Here is a 23,921-nt window from a genome sequence, read left to right as displayed (position 1 = left end):
CCACAGTTCGTCCACTGAAGCTTTAGATCTCGTTCAGGGATGAAGTGATGTCTATTCCAACAGAGAACTGTATTCGCAGGGTTTCTGTGCTGGAAGAGGAGATTATCTGCCTCAAGCACCAAAGAGATAACTATGTCAAGAGGACCTTGAAAGACTAAGATCAAGATTCTAATTATTGGTCGGTTCTCTAATTTTTTTTTAATCATGAAAATTTTCAAACATATTGCAACACTGAAAGAAATTTATAGTAAGGGCGTGCACCACTTAGCTTCTACCACTAACATTTTATAGTACGTGCCTGCCACATAGCTGTCCATCTACCCATCACTCTACCCTTTCATCAAGACATCTTATATTTTTGGCAAATTCCAACTGCAACGATCTACACACATGCCCCAAATACCCCAGTAGGCATATCATTAACAAGGACTCAATATTTGTTTTAATTTTTCTTTTGACATAAACTTGCATCCAATAAAATGGGCAACTCTTCAGTGTGCACTAGTTGAGCTGTGACAAATGTATACAGATAAAGCACACACGTGTCGAGGTACAGAACATCACCAGTACACCAGAAGTTTCCTGCATGTTCCTTCCTCATCAATCCTGGCCAGCATCCTCCCAGGGGCAACAATGATTCTAATTTATTTTTCTACCATTGATTCAGTTTGCCTGTTCTAGAACTTCATGTAAGTTCACGCAATACGTCTTCTTTTGTGTGACGCTCTTTCACTCAGCATTATGGTTTTGGAATCCATCCACGTGGCCGCACTCATCAATAGCCTGTTCTTCGTCTGAATCACTGCACTATCCCACTGCATGAATTACTGTAGTTTGTTTACCCATTTTCTCACTCATGAGTAAATGGGATGTTACTAATTTTTGGATATTATGAAATAAAATCTTAAAAAAAAAATGGGATGCCAGGGTGGCTCAGTTGGTTGGATATTATGGCTAAAACTGTTAAGGGCATTCTTAACTCAGTCTTTTTGAGAATCTTTATTTTCATTTCTTTCAGATAAATACCAAGGACTGGAATTGCCTTATTACATGGTAGGTTTACATTTAGTTTTTTTTTTTTTTTAAGATTTTATTTATTTATTTGACAGAGAGAGATCACAAGCAGGCAGAGAGGCAGGCAGAGAGAAAGGAGGAAGCAGGTTCCCTGCGGAGCAGAGAGCCCGATGCGGGGCTCGATCCCAGGACCCTAGGATCATGACCTGAGCCGAAGGCAGCGGCTTAACCCACTGAGCCACCCAGGCGCCCCTACATTTAGTTTTTTAAAGAAACTTCCAGATCTCTTCCCAAAGAGGCTCTTCCATTAAATATTCCATTCAACAAAGTATGAGAGTTCTGGTTGCTTCAGAGCAAAATTTGGCACGATTAGTCTCTTTAATTTTAGCTATTCTAGGGGGTACATAAAGATATCTAAGAGTGTTTTAATTTGCATTCTTCTAATGACTAATAAGCCTGAGCCATTTGTAATGTACTTATTGGCCACTTGTATGTCTACTTTGGGAAGTACCTGCTCAATTCTTTTACCCATTCTTTTCTTTTATTCTTTTTCTTTTAATTGTTGAGTTATAAAAGTTATTTATATATTGCAGACACTAGTCTTTTCTCAGATATGCTTTTTGATATTTTATCCTTGCCTATAGCTTGCCTACTAATTTTTTTTTTTAAAGATTTTATTTATTTATTTGACAGAGAGAGATCACAAGTAGGCAGAAATGCAGGCAGAGAGATAGAGAGGGAGGCAGGTTCCCCGCTGAGCAGAAAGCCCGATGCGGGACTCAATCCCAGGACCCCGAGATCACGACCCAAGCTGAAGGCAGCAGCTTAACCCACTGAGCCACCCAGGCTCCCATAATTTTCTTAATGGCCTATTTTGGCGAGCTCAATTCCTTAAATTTTTTTCTTTTTTAATTTCTGTGACCTATCTAGGAAACTTTTCCCAGTCCCAAGTCACAAAAATATTTTCCTGTTTTTTTCTATAAGCTTTGTGGCTTTCACTTTCCTATTAGATCCCAAAACCATCTCAAACTAATTTTTATATATGGTATGAAGTAGGGGTTGGGGTTCACTTCTCCCATATGGATATACAGTTATTTCAGAAGTGTGAGTGGCTTCTTAATGGACCAATGCTGACTCAGTAGTCTCACAAACACGGCTGGTCACATTTTACAATTCAAGGATTTTCCATGTAATAGCCAGAATGTTTTGACCAAAGCAGCTCATAATTTAGTGACATCAACAAGTAACAACAATTTAATGTGATACCTTCTGTATTAGCAGGAAATGTAAATATCATGGAGGGCAGAGAGGAGGGCACAGTGAAATGTATGCCATAGTCTGGCATCTGGGGAGACTTTAGGGAAGACAAAACCCATGGTTTATGTTTTGGTTAAGGAACTTGAGATTTTTTTTTTCCCTAAGATTTATTTTATTCACTTATTTGAGAGAGAGCAAGAGCAAGCAAGAGTGCGGATGAAGAGGGAGGATTAGAGGGAGAGGGAGAAATAGGCTCTCTGCTGAAAAGGGAACCTGATGTGGGGCTCAATCCCAGGGCCCTAGGATTATGACCTGAGTCAAAGGCAGATGCTTAACCAACTGAGCCATCCAGCCATCCTGGGGCTGGAGATTTTTCAGGAAGGATTTGCTCTAGGCCAAAATTAAAAATACTTTTATCTTAAGGGGCTCCTTTCTCTTCCTCTGGTGATGTTCTCCTTGGTTGTCATCTTCTCTTTCCAAGCTACCCTCCCTTTAAGCATACATCCTGACTTCTCAGTCTCCTTCTAAATGACCCTGTCAAGACCTTGCTAGCATTTCTTTTTCTCTTCTCACGACAACAATTGTCAGTCCTGGGTCACTTCCCTCACTCAGTGGACTCAAGAACTGGCCATGGGCTAGAAAACGCATTTCATAAACCAATTTGCATTTTAATGTTAGTAGGTTAATTAGGATTTAGTAAGCTGCCATCACAGGAGTAAGTCCATTTTTAACTCGGTCTCCTGAAGATTTAAATCACCTCAATTAATCACCACCTTAACTTCTTCAATTTCTTCATGCCTCAGTCTCTCCCCCTGTAAAATGGGGATACTACTACTACTTATCTCATGTAGATTTGGTGGGAGGGGGGTTAAATAAGGTAATACATGTGAAGTGCTTAGAACTTCGCCTGGGATATAGTAAGAACTAGGTGAGTGTTTGGCATGAGAGGAGAAATCATACATGGTAGAGTGTAGGGTGAAGATATTTTGCCAAGGGTGAGGTGCCACAGGTACAGTCTTCTTTTGGTGATAGAGACCTAGGATACACAGTGGCCCACAGGAAGGCCACTGTAGTCCTGAGCCTGACCCATTCAAGACTTCTTTTTCTTTTCCTTTTTTTTAAAAGATTTATTTATATATTTTAGAGAGAGAGAGACACAGACAGAGACTGGGGGGCAGAGAGAATCTCAGGCAGACGGCGAGCTCAGCACAGAGCCCCACTTGGGGCTCTACCCCCGGACCCTGAGATCACAACACTAAGATGATAATGTGAGCGGAAAACGAGTCAAACCTCTCACCCGACTTTGCCACCTGGGTGCCCCAAGAGGAAGGAACGTCAAGCCAGTAGCCAAGCTGTGGCACCGCAGTGGAGATGCTTCACCGACAACCTGCCCCCATCTACCCATGAGACGCGTGCGCAAGAAGACAGAGAAACGCAACCTCAGATTGCGCCAGCGGAACTTAAACTCCAGGGAGCCTCGGATGGGAGCTTATCAGAAATGCAAAATGGAGATATGTCTGAAGAAACAGTGGGAGGTGGGAAGGTTAAAAAATCCCTGAAACGGTCTGTGAGTGGGGGGCTCATCAGAAGCCCAGAATGGAGAGAGAACTAAAGAAACGGTGGAAACCGTACAAGTTAAAAAAGAAAGAAAGAAATCTACCATAGTAATCAATGGAGAAGCACCAAACAGCCTCCCAATTCAGAAAGAAGGGAGGAAATTCAGAAAGAGGAAGAAAAAGAGAAAAATGGTGGATGATGCCAGGCCTGATACCGAAAAAGCGAAAACTGAAGACAAAGGGGACTCTGAAGAAGGGACCCAAGCTCCCGAAGAGACAGAAAACAGTGTGGAGAAGCCGATGATCAGGAAGAGGACAGTGAAGTGCCCAGCCTACCCCTAGGTAGTCCTATCCTAGGACTGATAGGAGCTTCCGAGGATACTTCCTTTGCTTCTCTTACCGATCTTGTCAATGAGACTCTGAGGGCAATAAAAGGAATGGGTTTTACAAAAATGACTTAAATTCAGCATGAAAGTGTCGCACTTCTGGAAGGCGGGGACCTTCTAGTGGCTGCAAAAACAGGCAGGGGCAAAGCGCTGGCATTTCTCATCCCTGCCCTCGAACTCATTGTCAAGTTGAAGGTCATGCCTAGGAATGAACCGGAGCTCTTATCCTCTCACTTGCTAGGGAACTGGCCATGCAGACTTTCAGTGTTCTTAAGGAGCTAATGACACACCATGTTCACACCTACGGGTTGACAATGGGCAGCAGCAACAGATCAGCGGAAGCACAGGAACTTGGTAATGGGATCAACATCATTGTGGCCACCCCAGGCCCCGTCCTGGACCCCATGCAGAATACCCCAGGATTTATGTCTAAAAATCTACAGTGTCCGGTTATTGATGAGGCTGATCGTATCTTGGAGGTTGGGTTTGAAGGGGAATCAAAACAAATTATTAAACTTCTGCCAACACACAGGCAAACCATGCTCTTTTCTGCCACGCAAACTCGAAAAGTTGAGGACCTGGTGAGGATTTCTTTGAAAAGGGAGCCATTGTATGTTGGTGTCGATGACGATGAAGCTAATGCAGCGGTGGATGGTCTTGAGCGGGGCTATGTTGTTTGTCCCTCGGAAAAGAGCTTCCTCTTGCTCTTTACATTCCTTAAGAAGAACCGGAAGAAGAAACTGATGGTTTTCTTCTTTTCATTCTGTAAGTCTGTGAAATGCCACTGTGAGTGGCTGAACTACATTGATTTGCCCGGCCAGTCATGGAAGGCAGAAGCAAAATAAGCATAGAGCTGCATTCTTCCAGTTCTGCAGCGCAGATTCAGGGGTATTGCCAGGTACCATGTGGCAGCAAGAGGGCTGGGTATTCCTGAAGTCGACTGGATTGTTCAGAATGACCCTCCAGATCACCCCCAGAAAGATAGTCATCGTGTAGAAGAATAGCCAGAGGCCTAACAGGAAGGGCCATGCCTTGCTCATTTTACGCCCTGAAGAATTGGATTTCCTTCGTTACTTGAAGCAATGCAAGGTTCTATTAAGTGAATTTGAGTTTTCCTGGTCAAAAATTTCTGACATTCAGTCTCAGCTTGAAAAATTGATTGAAAAGAACTACTTCCTTCATAAATCAGCCCAGGAAGCATATAAGCCCTACATTCAAGCATATGATTCCCATTCTCTGAACCAGATCTTCAATGTTGATAACTTAAATTTGCCTCAAGTTGCTCTGTCGTTTGGTTTCAAGGTGCCTCCTTTTGTTGATCTGAATGTGAACATGCAATGATGGCCAGCTTAAAAAGAGAGGAGGCGGTGGTGGGTTCGGCTAACAGAAAGCCAAGAAAGTCGAGAAGTCCAAAACCTTCAAACACATTAGCAAGAAGTCCTCCAGCAGCCGGCAGTTCTCCCACTGAAGACACACCTTCCTTTCGTCTTGAATAGCTTTGTCCTGAAATGGATTTTTTCCCCCTTTGTCTAACAAAGGAATTGTAGCTTCAGGGTTGGGACTGATGGAACAGGAGTATGAGTTGGTGTAGGTTGCAAGCTTTGGGCACTGATACTTCAGGAGATACCGCTCTTATTTGGGGATGTAAATCAGAGTTCAGTTTTTCTAGGTTGTTCAAGAGCAAAACAAGGGATCTTTTGGATTGTGTTGGACAACAGAGTATTTGAAATCTTTTGCCTCCAAATTTGTCATTGTTTTGGGGGGTGGGGTATTTTTTTTAAATTTAAAATCAAGTAATTAATATAAAATATATCACTGGTTTCAGAGATGGAGTTAGGTGATTCATCAGTCTTCTATATGCCCAGCGCTCATTACATCATGTGCCCTCCTTAATGTCCATAACCCAGTTCAGCCTCCCTTAGAAGGCAGTGACCTGGTACACTGGGGGTGGTGATGCAAAATTATCTCAGGTTTTTTGTTTTTGTTTTTGTTTTGGTTGTTCATTGGCCCTTAACCATAGTTCTTGATCTCCCCTGAAAATGCTACTGTGTCTAGGAAGCACATTACATTAAAGGTGGCGTTGGTTTTTTATATGCCAGCGAGCCTTGCCCATTTTTTTTTAAGAGCAGAAAGTGTGGATTGTTTGTCATTGTTACTTGAATAAAGCACCCTTAGCAGTGCTAACATTTGTTGGAAACAGTGGGAACCTGAGATTTGAGCTTCATTTACACCAATATAATAATAATAATAATAATAATAATAATAATAATAAAATCCACAAGCCAGGGGCGCCTGGTTGATTCAGTCAGTAGACCACGTGACCCTTGATCTCAGGGTGCAAGCCCCACATTGGGTGTAGAGCTTACTTAAAAAATAATAATAATAATAAAGAAAGAAAGAAAAGAAAACGGAAAAGGAAAAAAAAACCCACTAGTCAGTGTTTAGATATGAAATGCTGGCGCCATCTTCTGGTCATCATGGGGAAATGAGCATTTAAGGCTTGGTAGCAACTCCAGGGGACTCCAACCGGAGCCAAACCACAGGAGAACCCTGGAGCCTGAGCAGCGCAAGGTGGGAAAGGCACCCTCCTTTGGTCTCCAGTGACAAAGAGCTCCATGTCCGCTTCGGGTTGCAGGTATCAACCTTCCTCAAGGCAAGGATCAAATAACTGGGATTACGTACAAAGACAGAAAACTGTAGAACTCCCTGTGAGGAGAAGCCGCTTTGTTTTCTTAACTCCTGGTCTTTAGCAAGGAGAGATCCGGCAGAGGGCTCAACAGGCCTGTGAAGCACCAGGTGCCATGAGCAGAGCAGTGCAGTAGAAACTTCCCTTTGCCTTTGAAGCCCACTGAGAAGAAGGCTGAGCCTCGGTGATTCTGGGTTTCTTTCACATAGAGATGGCAGGCCTACTTTGTGCCAGTCACTGTGGTAGGCATTTGTGCTCACACTCTGCAGTTTCGTGAAGTAGTATTAACCCTCTAAGCGGGGGGGAAAGAGAAAGCTCAGAGAACTCAGGAAATTTGTCGAAGGCCAGCCTGTTGTTAAGAGACTACACTGGTAGGGGCACCTGGGTGGTTCAGTGGGTTAAGCCTCTGCCTTCGGTTCAGGTCATCTCAGGGTCCTGGGATTGAGCCCTGCATCAGGCTCTGCTCAGCAGGGAGCCTGCATCCCTTTCTCTCTCTCTCTGCCTACTTGTGATTTCTGTCTGCCAAATGAATAAATAAAATCTTTTAAAAAAAGAGATACACTGGTGTGCTAGGGCTGCCACAGAAAATGCCAGACTGGGTGGCTTCAACAACAAAAATGTATTTTCTCACAGTTCTGAGACTGGGAGTCTGAGATCCAGATGTTGGCAGGTTTGGGTTCTTCTGAGGTTTCTCTCCTTGGCTTGTAGATGGCTGCCTTCTTGCTGTGTCCTCACGTCACCTTTTTTTCTGAACATACACACTCCTGGGGTATCTTTGTGTGTCCAAATTTCCTCCTTTTATAAGGACACCAGTCAGACTGGATTAGGACCCCCCAATGGCCTCATTTTAACTTAATCACCTCTTTAAAGACCCAATCTCTAGTGGTCACATCCTGAGATTTTGGGGCCTAGGGCTTCAACATAGGAATTTCCAGGGAACATAATTCAGCCCACAACAGGGACCAGGTCAGGCTTCAATCTCAGGCTTCTGACTTCAGTCATGACTCCATGGCGGCTCTGTCCTTGAGCTTTGGCAAATCTTGCTTTCATTTAGTTCCAGTGAGAGTGCAAGGTTTCTAAGAATCTAGGGAAAATCTACCATAAAAATTCAGTCAGAATGGCTCTATTTTTCATGGCTTTGTTTGAGGGTGATGAATCAAAGCAAACAAGATCTTAGGTCCAAAGTTTCACTTAAGAGTTAGGTTAACTTCCTGCTGGGGGAAAAAAAAATCACCTCTACAATTGTAGGAAAATATACCTATGTGGTCTTTTTTTCCTCTTGGTTAAGCGGATAACCAGTGCTCAGGAGCCAGTCTGATAGCACCCCCTGTACCTCAGTTAGGACAGAGCTCTTGGGTTTTAGAAATGCTTCTCTCCCATGCTTGTTCAATTGCCCAGAGGAAATGAGAGCCACACGTCCTGCTGGTGCTTGGGAATGAACTCTTGACTTCGTTTCTCCCTCCAGTGGATGTGGAGGCCTAGGAATACCTGCTGCCTCCCTCTAATATTCTTGAGAGCAGCAGAGTGGTGAGGCCCAAGGATTTTTCCAGTCTTGAGACATCTGCTGGCCACCAGGGAAGGCTCTGCCATGCTAGGATCCCTTGGCTTTGGCCACTTGCCGCCATATTATCACCAAGTGAAAGAGCTTGGTGCTTCCTCTGCAGCCAGATGAAAGTTCTAGGAATTTACAGGTCTGAAAAGCACAGTGACTTTGTGGGTTCACAGCTGTAACTAGGAAGAGCTGCCCAGATTCTGGGAACAGGAGGACAATTACAGGGGAGTGGAGCAGAAAGGAGCAGAGTGTTGAAATACGCTATATTCAAGTTGAGTGGTGAGTATGGGAAAGGGCAGCAGCACAACAGTCAGAAGTCTAGGGTCAGGCATATTATTGACCCTTACCAGCTATGTGGGTCTGGGTCACTTAGCCTTACTGAGTTCCATCTGAAATGGGCACAGTAGGGACACCGCGGTGGCTCAGTCATTAGTGTCTGTATTCAGCTCAAGTCATGATCCCAGGGTCCTGGGACTGAGTCCTGCATCGGGCTCCCTGCTCAGTTGGGAGACTGCTTCTCCTTCCGCCTGCTGCTCCCCCTGCTTGTGCTCTCTCTCTCTGACAAATAAATAATTTTTTTTTAAAGGAGTGTTTGAAATGGGGACAGTAATGTGCTCTAGACCCGGAGGCTGGCTTAATTTAAGAATCAAATGAAATCATCTGCAGGAGGATAATTTATATTCTAAATACAGTACACAGATATAACTTGTCCTTATTTTTAAATACGTTCTGTCCCTTATCAGTACAACTCTCTGCACAGACTTTATTATGTTATTTTCAGATTGCTTTATAGAAATTTACATGTTTATTTTCCTGAGTGACTTAAGTTCCATGAGGACAAAGACTATATTGTTTCCCTTTCATCTTTAGCTCTAGCTTCTCCTAAGTACTCAATCTTTTATGTTGAATGAATGAATAATAATAGCCTACAAATTTACCAAACGCAGGAGGACAATGGTGTGTTACATGAACATATAAAACAGGGAAGTTTGTCATTCTGGATCTTTCAGAGATACAGCATTGGATTATGACATTCTCTTTTCCATGTTCAGCATGAGTAATTCAGTCAGAACTTAGCGGAGCCACATAGTAAGGGAATCTGGTTTTGTTTACAGCCAAGATAAGCAGGAGTTTTCACCAGGAAACAAAAGTTCAGGTTCTTCTGGCTGTCTGACCTCTCGCCTGATGAACTCCTGCTATCTGGAGTGATGCTATCCAAACAGAACCAAACAGCCACAGACAAGTTTTTGGAATCTTTCACTACCTTAACGCTGGTGCTTTCCATCTGGAACTCAGGAACCAAAGTGGGTCCTGTAAATATCCTTGTTACCCAAACATATTCACTTCCTCCGCTTGGATTGGGAGGATGTCCCATTCTCCAAATATATTTATAATGTTCCCTTTATCCAAATCCACAGGTGCACACACACATATATGTACAGATATAAAAGCCAAGCTTTTTCTTTTTTTTTTTTTTTAAGATTTTATTTATTTATTTGTCATAGAGAGAAGCGAGAGTGAGCACAGGCAGACAGAGTGGCAGGCAGAGGCAGAGGGAGAAGCAGGCTCGCCGCCAAGCAAGGAGCCCGATGTGGGACTCGATCCCAGGACGCTGGGATCATGACCTGAGCCGAAGGCAGCTGCTTAACCAACTGAGCCACCCAGGCGTCCCAGCCAAGCTTTTTCTTGATGACACCTGTCATCTCTGCTGTCCGGGATAAAGATCATCTAATAGAACACATCTGGACCTTCTGCCTAATGGTGCAGTCAGAATCCATTCTGCTCTGGGAAGGACCTGAAATGATGGAGCTGTAGGGACCATCCTGATGTTGCTTCTCAGGACTTACTGTCCCTATGGAAGGAACAAACCTTTGCAGGCCACCTCTGAATCCCTAGCACCTAGCACAGCCTCATTCTCCTCTAATGATTTTAAATGAGTGAGTACTACGGCCAGCTGCGAAGGGTGGGGGACAAGTATGTGATGTAATCACACAGCAGAAATGAACACACTGCTGTTGGCTTAAAGTGCTTTGCCCTAGCACCAACACTGAGCGAGTATTTATGGTCCACTAGATATTTTAACAAAGTATTTACAAACCCTTTGGCCACGTTTAATGCAAACTGCCCCCAATGCACAGCTTTTTCAAATATAAGTTTTTTAGTTTTTTGTTTTGTTGTTATTCTAAAATCTTCAAGCTATATGATTTTACTGCTCTTTATTCAGAAGGGAATCAAGACAAGTTTTATTAAAACAAAAAACAAAAAACAAAAAGCAGGGATGCTTGTTTGGCTCAGTTTGTTAAGTATCTGCCTTTCGCTCAGGTCGTGATCCCAGGGTGCTGGGATTGAGCCCCATGTTGGACTCCCTGCTCAGCAGGGAGCCTGCTCTCCCTCTGTCTGCTGCTCCCCCTGCTTGTGTGCGCTCTCTCTCTCTCTCTCTGACAAATAAATAAAAATCCTGAACAACAACAACAAACCTTACTTGTGGGGGAGAAGCAAGTTCTTACCTATGAACCAGAGTGTTCTTGAGGCCACCAACCAGGCCTCGGGCGATGGTCTTCACTCTGGGGGTGAGAATGGCTTGAGAGACGTGGAAGGAGCCGCGCGGGGCCCGCTCACTCAGAGTGGTCTCCAAGAAGAGGATGAGTTTGCGCACACTTGTGGTGTTCGCCCAGGGCGCTGGGATCTTCTTTCCGGGCCACAGGAAGGGGTATTGCTTGTAGAAGGGACAGTGATAGAAAATAAGAACCTGAAACATTCAAAACAGAAAAAGGAGAACAATTCATGAATAAGGTGAATGTCAGTTCCTTGGCTTTGCCCTGATTGTAGGAATAAAGGCAAACAAATATAAGCATGTAGAGATTCAAGAATTGTATGTATATATATATATAGAGAGAGAAACCAATAAGCAAAGATTTTAGCACTTCTGTATGTCTGACTTTGAAGATGCTTTGTTTTTGTCACGAACACCTCTGGAAGTATGATAAAATCCTGAACCCCTTCTCAGATGACATTTTAAATGAATGTATAAGGTAAAATAGGATTACAAAGGAAATCAATGAGATCAAAATACAGCTATCAGTAGATTATCAATTTGTAATAAATTAGTGTACATGCTTCACAATAATACATTAAATAAAAGTACTTTGTTGTAAGTCTACTAAGTCTCATCATTTTGAGTTAATGATGAGTAAAAATGATATTTCAAATAACTGAAATGTGATACAGAAATACCTGTGATTTCTATGGGGACAAAATCACGGGTAGGGCCGATACTGTTGTGGCTAAGTGTCTGCGTTCATCATCAATGGGTATATGAATTTTCAGTTAGAGGTGAGAAGGAAGAAGAATGAAGATTTTTCCTATCCAAATCCACAGACTGCTTAAATCCTGCCCATGCCCCTCCCCTTGGGGCTCTGAGCCCCGGATGGAGGGCCCTGTGGCCAGTGCTGTCTGCAAGGGAGGACTCCTAGGCTCATGAAATTGATGCTCCCAGGGTTGAGACCAACACCTTGCACTAATCTGGGACTACCCTGAGCTTCAATAAGGGGAGCCGACTGAACGACATAACCCTTCCCAGGAGGGGGTGGGAAGGCGGTATTCCAGGAAAGACAGACTTCCAGGAGGTGGTGGGTCTTTAGTGGGACCCCTCGGGACGGTGGTGATTTTGAAAATAATTAGCAAGCCAGATCCACAGTATTAATTAGTTTCTGGGAGGCAGCTGAGGGACAGGGAGTTGCTATTTTCATTGTCCCAATTCAGAGCTCTGCTGCTTAGGTTTCTAGAAGTCGTCTATTTTTCCCTGCTCCCAAGCACCAGTACTCTCTTCCTGGAGGAATGTCCAGCATGTTTACACTCCCCCGGACTGCCATCGTCAGATAGCTGGCCCCAGAGCATAATCCCCCAGGCACCTGAGAAGCAGGGCTCCGAATGCGTATCGGGTTTCCAGTGTGTTGAGCTCATGACCAAGGTGACTAACTGCTCCTGTGGACCCAGAGCAAGGGCGCGTCAGGCTGGGTGCACCCAACAGGCTAATAGTTGTTGTTTTTAATGGTGTTGAGTAACGTCTGACTGACTGCTAATGATGCCTGTGGTAAACACATGTGTTAATGAGGTTAATCACAGGCTCATGGTAAGCAGATTGTCAGGGAGATTGGGAGGATTCCCTGCTGCTGGTGTAATTGGCTAGCTGGGAGGCTGGGGTCTCCTGCCTCAGAAAGGGAGGTAAGCTGTCCTGTGACATGGACGGTGGCAGTGAGATCCTTCCCTGTCGGGCCATTTTCAGAGCTGCCCGGCCCCTGAGCGTTGTTACGGCTGTTCTCTCTACTCTCCCTTAGAGAAGGTGCAAATAGGACAAGCTGTAGAAAAGGGGCTCTAGGCCTTTCCTGGAGCGCCTGAGCAATCTGACCACAGGGTTAGAGAGAGGAGTTCTGTTTACACGAGGACCTCGGTCCAGCAAACCAACTGTTATTCCGAGGGTAGGGGCAGTGACTCCTGCCCTAGAGCCTGTGTTTTACATCTGCCTCCCTGCCTTGCTCTGCCATCTTTTTTTCTGAAATACTCTCCCCCACCCAGCTCAGCAACTGATGTTCAGTTCTTCTCCGGAGACTCAGATTTGAAATCTACTTTCTTTTGAAAATTATTCCTTGACTGACTTCCTCTTATTCTGATGGGTCCTTTCCTGGAGGCTCCTGGACTAGAGATCTATGCTAGGTACTATTTTTCAACTGATTGCTTACAAACCCCTTTCATTATACAGGACATCTGAGGCAGTTTTACTTTGCAACTGTGTATTGGTTGTTTTTTATGAGTGTTAAGGACTCTTACCTTTTCATTAAGATTCAAAATATTGCCAAACCATAGATTAAGTCTTCTAATTCATTGTACCTCAAAACCCATAGCCATGATGTACACCTATTAGTGAGCTGTGATGTCATTGTTACGTGTAGTAAATGAAATTTGACTGAATGGTAGTATACTTCTTGCTATGAAACTGTAGTGATAAAATGATCAGGGGGTTCCCATGCAAGGCAGCTCTTTACATAATGAAGGTTTAAAGTTTAACCACCAGCAGGGCCCTGCCTCCAGCAGGGGGTAGATCACTGATGGCTGTGAGGTCTCCATTTAGCTTTTAAGAAGAGACATGGCAGGGCAAACTTGGGAAAAGCAAGAAGAGCAGGGGGATCCTAGAATTCAAATGGATGACACTCTCCCTTTTTCTGACAGGTCATCACAGAGTCTCTCCTTCATAATTTTTGGAGTAGCTGTAGTTGGAAGACACAGATTAGTCCATACTTAAAAGCAAGGATGGCTCACCACTCTGCTGCGAGAAATTCGCTGTCCCCCCTCATCATTATTCCTGAAGACACCTGTTACTCCTGCAGACTTCCAAACAATTTGGTGTGCAATATGGCAGTCCATCCAGGACACTATCTGTGCGTAAAATTATAAAGCTATATTTATAACAGATATCTGATTGACAAACTTAGCTATACTGAGATTTTACCTTACCTGAATCCCACACTCAAAAGCCCTTCTTCAGATCTACAGCCCTTTATCATTCTGTGAAACCTCTGAGACCCTCTGATAATACGGGCTCATGAATAAAAAGAAGGGGTTTTTATTTTAATGATCTATGCTCCTAGTTGTGAAAACCACCAAGATAAGGGTAAGGCCCTGGGATAGCATCAGGAGCTGTGGGGAGCAAACAGCCAATGACCCTATCTCGGCTCCTGCCACTCACTAGGAACGTTCTCTCGGGCAAGTTGCTTAGTCTCTCTATGCCTCAGTTTACTTCTCCGTAAAATGAGGGTAACAAAACACCTATCTCACAGTGTTGTGGAGAGGATTCAATGTGCTAATCCATGTACCTAACACAGTATAAAGGCTCAATAAAGGTTAGCTATCAAGGTGACCTTGTCATTCCTATTATCTCATATTGTAAGAGAGACTCCACTGAGAAAAGAAAAAAAAAATCTCCAAATTAGACTTGTGAGTCTGAAAAGATATCTAGCCAGATTGGGAGCAGAGGTGTGATAAATATTTGGCCAAACATCATTACAAAGTTTTAGTGAGGAAAAGTGGCTTAGGTAAGTTTTAATAGATCCTGAGATCTAACTCATTAGCTTCTGTGGCGTCAAAGGTTTTAGCCCTTTCAGAGGCGCACAAAACCACCCGGGGTTTCCAGTTCCTCAGGCCAAACTTGGGAGTCATCCGTGAAGCCCATTTCTTTTGTGCCCCGAATCCCATCCATTGGAAAACCCTGCTGGCTCTACCTTCTGATAGTTTCCAAATCTGATCACTTTCCCCGCTAGTGCTCCTCACTGGTTCTCCTCCTTTCCCTGCCCTCCTACCCTCGCTGTCTTCCTACCCACCACAGAGACCCGTTACAATGTAATTCAGGACACAGCACCAGGTACAGAACCTTCCTCGCGCAGAGTGAAAGCCTGAGTTCCCACCCCATCGTTCATGATCTCTGACCCCCTTCCTTTCTGTTTTCATCACTCATATCACTTTTAGCATTTTATGTAATGTATTTATTATGGCAATTATCTACAATCTCTTTCTTACACCTGAATGAAAGCTCCACGAAGGCAAGGATCTTTGTTTTATTTACTAATTTATCCCAAGTGCCTGGACTGGTGCTCAGCACACACCTGGTGTTCCATGAATATTTGCAAATGAATAATCTTTAATTGATTTTTATTGAAAGGTCTTCCCCAAGTTCAAAAATAGCTGCCTCTTTAAGATGCGTTGGTTAAGGCACCTGTGAGTAAGCAAACAACTATGAAAGAAAGGGATTTGCTTGCTTTCTTCTGTTAAAGAGCATCTAAACTGGAGGCTGACCTTTCTCAAAGCTCCCCTCTCCCCCAGTGTCTCATCCTGTGGGATCCCAGCCGCATGTATCTGAGGCCCACATTCCTTTTCTTGAGTATGCCCCTCAAGGCCTCGCTTTGGGGTTTCTTCCAGGCTTAAGGAACCTGGAACAGCTCTCAGGCCTGGATCCCTTTGTTGGGCTCTTCCTTCAGTCTCTCAAGCCAGGCCCCCAAATCTGTTAAAATAGCCTTTTCAAATATTAACAGCTCTGAGATGAATCACTCCCATGCTCATGTCAGCTAGCTTTTGTCAGCTAATGTAGGGATTATCTGACAGTGAGTTAAAGGCTGGATGGACTCCCCATCCCTGGGGGGGGGGGGGGACTAGGAGCCTGAAAAGGGATTCCAGGGGAGATAAGAAGGAAAAAAAAAAAAAAGGGCAATCACCAGGGGGTCCAATTTCATGAAGCTGCCCTGGGCTGGTTCTGGCCAGGCCACTCTAACTCAGATACTTCCAACAGGCTGCCCAATCGCTGCTCAATCAATCGTAACTGTCTGGCAGGTGTTAATCCCAGTTCACGGGTGCCCAGGAACTAGTGGGTATATCTGAGTCTGAAGCTATCCGAGAGTCCAGGACCCAGGGAGTAATCTGTTTTGCCTTCTAGCCTAAGCGCCCTGGGGTGAGCTGCCTTTTCCGGCTGAAAAGGCAGAAAGAGCCTTGTTGCCCTTGCAAGCGGGTCTGTCTCCTCTCACCTGGCACTTCTTCTCCCACAGGGCTCGCGGCGTCATGCTCTCCACACTGCAGGCGGAGCACAGCTTGTTTCCAAAGGCCTCCTGGATTCGGAGAACCAGGCGCTTGTGGTGGGCCTCATCCATGGCGTAGAAGTGGTTGAAATCCAGAAAGACAATCTCCTGGGGGTGCTGGGTAAGAAATGAGTCAATCTCCATCAGCCCATCCCAGACCTTGATGCCAAAAAGTCCGTGAATGAAGTAGATCTCCTGGTCGGCATCCCCAGGTTTGGAAGACACGCGCAGGTCGAAGTAGCGGATCCCAGCTTCCAGCTGCTCTCGGAAGGTCAGGTTCTGCGTCACGGACCACTTCTTCATGAGCTTCTTCACCAAGGAGATCCTGGCCAAGCGTTTGATAGCTGCGGTTTGGTCAGGCCCCACCGGGGACTTCTCATCGACCCAGTAGCTGAACGAGTCATGGGAGCCTGCGTGGAGAGCAACAAAGGTGGGGAACCAGGTGAGACCAGGCTGGGAAAAATAAACCCGCCCATCAGGAAGTGGCAAAAAACTAGCAAACACACACAAAAATGTCAGCAAATACTTGCATAAATTTTCAAGCTTGCTAGACTAGAAAGAAGCACAAATTAAAGTAAGGTAGTCTTATTAGCAGCTTGGTAGGCCTGAAGTACTGGCTCTAATTCTTACAGACGACTAGCGTGAGGTGAATTACTAAATGCCCTTTCGGAAAGCTCCTTAGAAACGGGTTTGGGGGCGCCTGGGTGGCTCAGTGGGTTAAGCCTCTGCCTTTGGCTCAGGTCATGGTCCCAGGGTGCTGGGATCGAGCCCCGCGTCGGCCTCTCTGCTCGGCGGGGAGCCTGCTTCCTCCTCTCTCTCTGCCTGCCTCTCTGCCTACTTGTGATCTCTCTCTCTGTCCAATAGTGAATAAAATCTTTAAAAAAAAAAAAAAAAGAAAGAAACGGGTTTGGAAAGAGGAGCTTTAAAATATTCATACCACTTGATCCAGTGATTTCATTTCAGGAACGCTCTTCTGGGGAAACAAATTAATGTTGGGAAAACAAAGATGTTTGCTACGAATATTCATAGTAAGACAACTGGAGGTTGCCTAAGTGTCTCTCTCTTTTTTTTAAATTTATTTATGTGACAGACAGAGATCACAAGTAGGCAGAGAGGCAGGCGGCGGGGCGGGGGGGGTGGAAGCAGGCTCCCTGCCGAGCAGAGAGCCTGATGTGGGGCTCGATCCCAGGACCCTGAGATCATGACCTGAGCCGAAGGCAGAGGCTTTAACCCACTGAGCCACCCAGGAGCCCCTGCCTAAGTGTCTCTTACGGAAGAAGGCTCCAGGCTGGCACATCTGCTTTATTCGTGTGGTCCGTGAAGCAAAAAGGAGAACCCCGCATCTAGCTCAGTAATTCCTGGACAGGCGTTTACATTCTGGGAAAGGCAGATTTTTAGAAATCAACTGCTATTACGTATACTATTTTTTATGCTATTGTACATACACTATTTTACTATTGTGAAAACCTGAGTCAGTAGGAATGACTTCTTGACAAATCAGGTCATCATTTTTAAGAGCTCAACACAGCTTACTTAGATGGCCTTCTTTTTGGACACATATCTTAAAAAGCCAAATCTGCCTTTAAATGGTCAAATATGGGTTCTTTTCCTCTGCCTGAAAGAAAAGAGGGTAGTTATCCTCCCAGGCACTGAGGTGATCTTATTGTTATAAAGTTTAGGAGACCATGAGAGACACAGTTCTAACTATGATGAGAAAACACTTCAGTAGTAGTAACTCAAGGTGAAAATGATCTTTAACAAATATCATTCATTGGTCATTGGTTTCTGTGTAGCAACAGCCCTTATTACCTGCTTAGCTCTACGACTGGCTCTGACACTGGGGATTCTGCGTAAATCGAGGTGGAAACTGCCCTCCTTCCGACCCAACCAGCTCCGTTCTTAAAGACTTCCCATTTTAGAAACAAATTTTTTAATTCCTACTAGCTGGCTGTTATCAATTATTCTTTTGACTTAATTTTAAATACATATTATTTCCATGTTCTTTAAAATAAATCAATCTTCTCAGAAATAGAGCAAAAGAAGAAAAACAGGAGGTGACCAGCCATGTTTTATTTGTATGTAGCCTCTAGAAAAGGAGGATACTCATTAACTATTAAGAAAAAGCATGTTTATTAATCCTTAGGCAAAGTCAATTTTGCAAGCGAGAAAATTACTAGCATATTTCAGGTAAAAAAAAAAAAAAACAATTGCCATTACTAATAGAAATGTGGAGCAAATCCCCCTGGATTTTCTGTATTGGTTGTCTCTGTTAATGAGACTCACAGGATACTTGCCTAATGCTCTGCTTCCTTTGGCCTGTACAGAAATGGGAAATCTTTTTACCTCCTCATTGAGAGATTTATTATGAATACATTACACATTGATGGTGAACAGCCAGTTCTCCCTTTTTTTTTAATTATACTGAACAGCCCAGCTGTTCAGGATGGAGTGTGTGATACAGTGAGAGGCCCACACTGAACTTAATTCTTCCCTGGGTCTCAGGGAATAGTCATTACCCAGGCACGGAGAAGAGACAAATTCCCTCTGGTATTCTCTTGCTGGTGCCAAGCCCAGTCTCATCTCTGGAGGGAGATGTGCTAACAACCTCCAACGCTCTTCTCTGTGCCCCAGGGTTGTGCAGCAATGTGACAGCGATGGGGCCCCAGAGACCATTTCTGGATACACAGGGACATGCGTGGTGCCCAGCCATCCCTCAGAAGAGGGATGGCTGTGTATATTCCCAAGGAACACTCAGTTTCTGTCTCTTTGTTCCCCTCTCCATTTCCTCTTTTCCTTTCTGACGTCCTATGTCCAGTGCCACCCCTGGACAGGAGAGGACAGGACAATGGAGCCGATTGTTTGCAAAATGTTTTATGGCATTTTCCTACCCAGGCCTACCTACAGCAGTCAAAACGGCTGTCATGCATTAACCACCATCAGTATTTTTGCTTTTCCACTTGTTTTTTTCTCCTCTGGGAAGCTTTTGCCTCATACAGAGTGAGTGAAGTCACATTCAGGCCTGAGTGCATTTAACTATCTCCTTTTCAATACATGGAATAAAAATGCCCTCCCCTCTCCTGCACATAGAATAATTACAAATTATGCAATCTGCTAATAGTACATATACAAAGAAAAACCTAATGCTTTACAGCCCAAATTCATTAGCAAAATTTCTTCTCCCTAGAGTTGATGGAAGTTATTTTACTTTATAAGACTGTTGATAGAACTACCTCTCCCCCTCTGGCCTGGGATGCATGCATTAAACTCATGCGTTCCACCAGAAGAGGAGGAAGAGCCTCTGTTAACGACCCCTTACCTTATTTCTATGAGAACTACTGCATGGGAGTTAGGGAGGGCAGCTCCAGGAGCTGCTCCTGCCTGTCAGTTTTATGACAAGGTTCGAAAAAATTTAGGAGCTCCTCCTGCTGTAAGTTCTGCCATGGAAAGTATTTGTGCTGCTTCCTTATTTTTGCTTTACCACCTGGCAGTACCTTCTTCACTCACCCCTTCACGCATCTTCACTCCCCCTAGCTTTTTTCTGGAACCTTCCATCCCCTTATGTTCTGTGATGCATACTTCTAGACATTCCTATCTGTTAACCACTCTTGTTCTTTTTCCTTTTGCTGGCTTCTCTTCTTCCTTGTCCCCAAATTTAAATATTTCCCAAGGATCTTTTCTCTATTTACTCCCTTTCCCCCTCCAGGGGTTTCATCCGCTTCCTAGGTTTATCATAGCGCCTTTGTGTGGATGACACCAAAAGCTTCATTTCAAGCTCAAACTCTTTTAAGTTCCAAATTTGTTTCCAATTTCCTGCTGAGGTCTCCCACCTTGATGGCCGGCTCACACAACAGATAACAGATTTCAGAGTCCACCTGCTCGTGCTGTCCCTCTTACCCCACAAAGTGACTCTTCTGAATTTCTGCCCACAGTTCAGTGACTTGAACTCGACACCTTGGATTCTATTTAGATTCTGCCCCCACCCCCACCCCCACTCTTCATCCACCCAGTTAGCAAAACTTTACATTTCACTTTGGCAACATATATCAAACCCGTCTCTTCTTTAACTTTCAACTGACACACCCCCCGCTTGTTCATACACTCATTATCTGTCACATAATCAGGACCGAAAAGACCCTAATATAATCCCTTCCATTCCAGCCTCTCTCCAATCTGTTCATGTTCGAAAGTTAATCATCTCAAGATACAGTGCTGATTATGTCTCTTCGTCCTTCCTCCCTCCCAAATCAGGTTCCAACTCTGAGCACTGTTGTTCAGGAGTCTTCAATATGGCCTCAGTGCGTCATTTTAGACTCATCTCTCACCAGGTCTCCACACAAAGCCCGACATCTGCTGATGTACAGTGTACCCGGATGGGCAGACCTCCTTCTGGACTTAACTTTCCGTAAAATATTTTCTCACTCCAACCCAGTCTACAAATTCTCCCCCAGCATTTATAACCCATATTGGGCAAATTGCTTACCCCATGTCTGTCTCCTCATCTGTGAAATGGGACTAATAGTGCCTCTTGTCACAAAAGTCATGTGCAAGGTGCTTAGAACAGCGCTGACATGTAGGAAGTGCTGAATGACTATTACTGTTATTATTAACCATTCTCTGTGAATTAGGAACTGGAGAGAGGAGGCATCATTAATTGGAACTCCTGATCTTAGGTATTTAGGGTCGGGAAGGATTTTCTTTTCTGCACTTCAAGTACTGTTCCTCTTCATCTATTGGTTGACAGAGAGAAGGTAGCTTAGCCTCTACTTTGTTGACAGCAGCTGCCACTCACTTTCTTGGTCACAGCCGAAGCTTTGTCATCACCCCTTCTAAAATCTTAAAACTCGATATCCTACTTTCTGATCACAACTTACTTTTCTTCTGCCTCATTGTGACTTGACTTCTATTTCCCCCCTGAGAGCCCAGGGTTGGCTCTACTTCTCCTTCAGCTATAAGCAAGGGTGTTATGTGCACACTCATCTGCGGAATTATTAATTATAACTACTTGAAGGCTGTTAGGATCACGGTGGAGGCACATTTTCTGTCTATACACGCAGATCATGTGCACAGCCCAAAATGGATATGGAAATATTAACATGATATTTTTCTAACATACTTTTTGAATATCAACAAATGTTTTTCTTTTCTCCAATATTTCTCATTTATAGAGTGGACTCAATAAGGCTTTAGGAACTAGTAGACATCAAATGTTAGATGACTGTTTTTCGGACTCTGGGTAGGGAATTTTGTTGTCATCTCAGGGACAATCCATACAGAGGAGCAAGTTTGGCCACACAACTCCTCTTTCATCTTCTACACTCAATGGATTGCTAGCATCCCTAATTTTAGCCCTACATGGGTGAAGGCTTTTCCTCCAATTTTTGGAAACTTATTTTTCTGCCATCCTTTCACTTTCACAATTACTACTCTTTCTCTTCCTCTTCCTTACACAGTCAACAGGCATTGCAAGTTTCCTTTTCCCCTTTTTAGGTGTACAAACCATGGATAATATGTGAAAAAGCACTTTGTATTCTGAAGCAGTGATTCTCAACCTTGAGTGCACATCCAAATCCTCTAGGGGAATGATTGTTTTTTTTTTTTTTAAGATTTTATTTATTTATTCATGAGAGACACAGAGAGAGAGAAAGAAAGTAGGGGGTGCAGAGGGAGAAGCAGGCTCCCTGCTGAGCAGGGAGCCCGATGCAAGACTCGATCCCAGGACCCCAGGATCATGACCTGAGCTGAAGGCAGATGTTTAACCATCTGAGTCACCCAGGTGCCCTCAGGGAGCTTTTAAAAACACCAGTGCCCATGACCCCACCCAGACCCACAGAGTCAGAATCTCTCTGGGGTGGGAGTTGAAACTGGAAGACTTGAAAAGCTCCCAGGTGATTCTACTGGGCACCCAGGCTTGACACCTGCTGCCATAAATAGAAGAGCATCCTTTCCCAACAAGCTGACTTCTGGGATCACCTACTCTGATGGGTCTTCTAGTACTTTCAGATCTTCAAATAATAATCTGATGGACTGCATTTCCCATATCTTCACCCTTCCTTTCATTCCAGGAATTCATGCTTCCTATCTTTTGACCAACAGAATAACCATTTCTTGTTTGTGAAGAGGAAAAATATCTTACTTACTTTCTTTATCATGCTTTCTAATAAGTGATTAAATGAGGTTATTTAAAGTTAATAAGGGCCCTTGAGATATGGGCTGGGTTACAGAGCTCAGAATGAAGTCATTGTGGCAGCAAAACCACGAGGAAAGAGATTTGAATGGGAAGAAGACAGTAAGCTGTGTGCTCAATGTTTTTTCTCCTACATACCATTGGATTCCAAGATTCCTGAAGAGGCCAGGTATAGGAAAATGAGCTGGCCTTCTGATGACCAGGGACAACCAGTTTGCTCTTTATCTGGGACACCAGTTGCTACTTTTCTTCCTGAGGTTTGTTATGTGGGAACTAGGAGATCTCAAGTGAGCGCACAGCAGTTTTTAGTCACAACATTTTCATTACCCATTTCTTGCAATTTAGGGAAGTAGCCATTTTTTTTTTTTTCTGAACTCACTTAATTAAAAAGAATTTAAAGCAAGCTTCTTGGGAACATGGTCTCTAAATAAAACAGGAAATCAAACCACACACCCTGCAATGAACATTTCATTAGAACATAGTGGCATTTCAGATGACATGGTGACACACTTACAGCCAGGGAGGGAAGACAGAGATAAGAGTTAAGTGAATAGGGCGCCTGGGTGGCTCAGTGGGTTAAGCCGCTGCCTTCAGCTCAGGTCATGATCTCAGGGTCCTGGGATCGAGTCCCACATCGGGCTCTCTGCTCGGCAAGAAGCCTGCTTCCCTCTCTCTCTCTCTCTGCCTTCCTCTCCATCTACTTGTGATCTCTCTCTGTCAAAATAAATAAATAAAAATCTTAAAAAAAAAAAAAAAAGAGTTAAGTGAATAATAGGAGAAAGAGAAACTCCTTATCACATCTCTGGGTGGCACTGGGCAAGTGGGGATAGTGACCCCATGTCAAAGAACTTCTGACCTCACATATTTAAGAAAATTTCTTTTTTCCACCCCCTACCCCATCTCTAGATCTACTCTGCCTTTGGTGAGCCCTTCTAACTTTGAAGCCCATCACCCCCCTCCAAGCTTATTCACTGAAACCCACACCCCCACCCCATGTTCACTCACACAGCATTAATGTCTGTGCCCCTAGGCTATGCATTCTCAGTGGGGTGGCACCGCCCCAGGGGGACAGAAATCTGTTCTTGAGGGATGAAAAAATTCCTTCTCTTTTTATGTATAAAGCACAGATATATATACACAGTACTTAAAACAGATATACAGTATTTCTGTGAAATTAATATATCATTGTGTGTAGAGGGAGAGAAAGTAGTAAACAGGACAGAACTGGCTAAAAAGACTCCGTAGTGATAAAAAACAAAATGCTGAGAAATATCACTCCAGACTGAACTTTCCAGTAACCAAATGGACATCTGATTCGTCTGGGCTGGACCTCTGGCCCTAAACCTTTTTTTTTTTTTTTCATTTGTTTCAAGTTTTTATTTAAATTTTAGTTAACATATAGTATAATGTTAATTTCAGGTATAAAATATAGTGATTCAACGCTTACATATAACACCCAGTGCTCATCATAAGTCCCTCCTTAATCTCCATCACCCATTTAACCCAACCCCTCACCTACCTGCCCCTTTTTTGATCCATAATCAGCATGTCTCTCAATGCCTCCAGCAATTGCTTCCCACTGGACATCCATCCGTAAGTTGCCCCAGTACTGGAAGGTTCTCTTCCCTGCTGCCAGAACACCAATGAGTTGGGAACCGATTCAATTC

The 23,921-nt window shown here is 44.0% G+C and overlaps 1 protein-coding gene across 4 annotated transcripts in view; it reads right to left on the bottom strand.

Moving 5' to 3' along the window:
* The window catches only part of PLCXD2 (phosphatidylinositol specific phospholipase C X domain containing 2), a 52,831-nt gene that overhangs the window by 6,274 nt on the left and 22,636 nt on the right, over positions 1–23,921 (bottom strand). For all 4 annotated transcript variants that reach the window (XR_007126489.1, XR_007126490.1, XM_047724489.1 and 1 more), the window contains exons 2-3: positions 16,020–16,480; positions 10,959–11,200 (exon numbers count right to left, since the gene is read on the bottom strand). Coding sequence is in view for 2 of the 4 variants with exons in the window: in XM_047724489.1 (XP_047580445.1) it covers positions 10,959–11,200; positions 16,020–16,480 (703 nt within the window). In the remaining 2 variants the exon portion in view is untranslated. The remainder of the gene's footprint in view (positions 1–10,958; positions 11,201–16,019; positions 16,481–23,921) is intronic.

The sequence above is a fragment of the Lutra lutra genome, chromosome 1 (genome assembly GCF_902655055.1).
Source record: "Lutra lutra chromosome 1, mLutLut1.2, whole genome shotgun sequence".
Classification (NCBI taxonomy): Eukaryota; Metazoa; Chordata; class Mammalia; order Carnivora; family Mustelidae; genus Lutra; species Lutra lutra.
The sequence above is the reverse complement of the archived record's forward strand: the minus strand, read 5'-3'. Positions and strand labels throughout refer to the sequence as shown.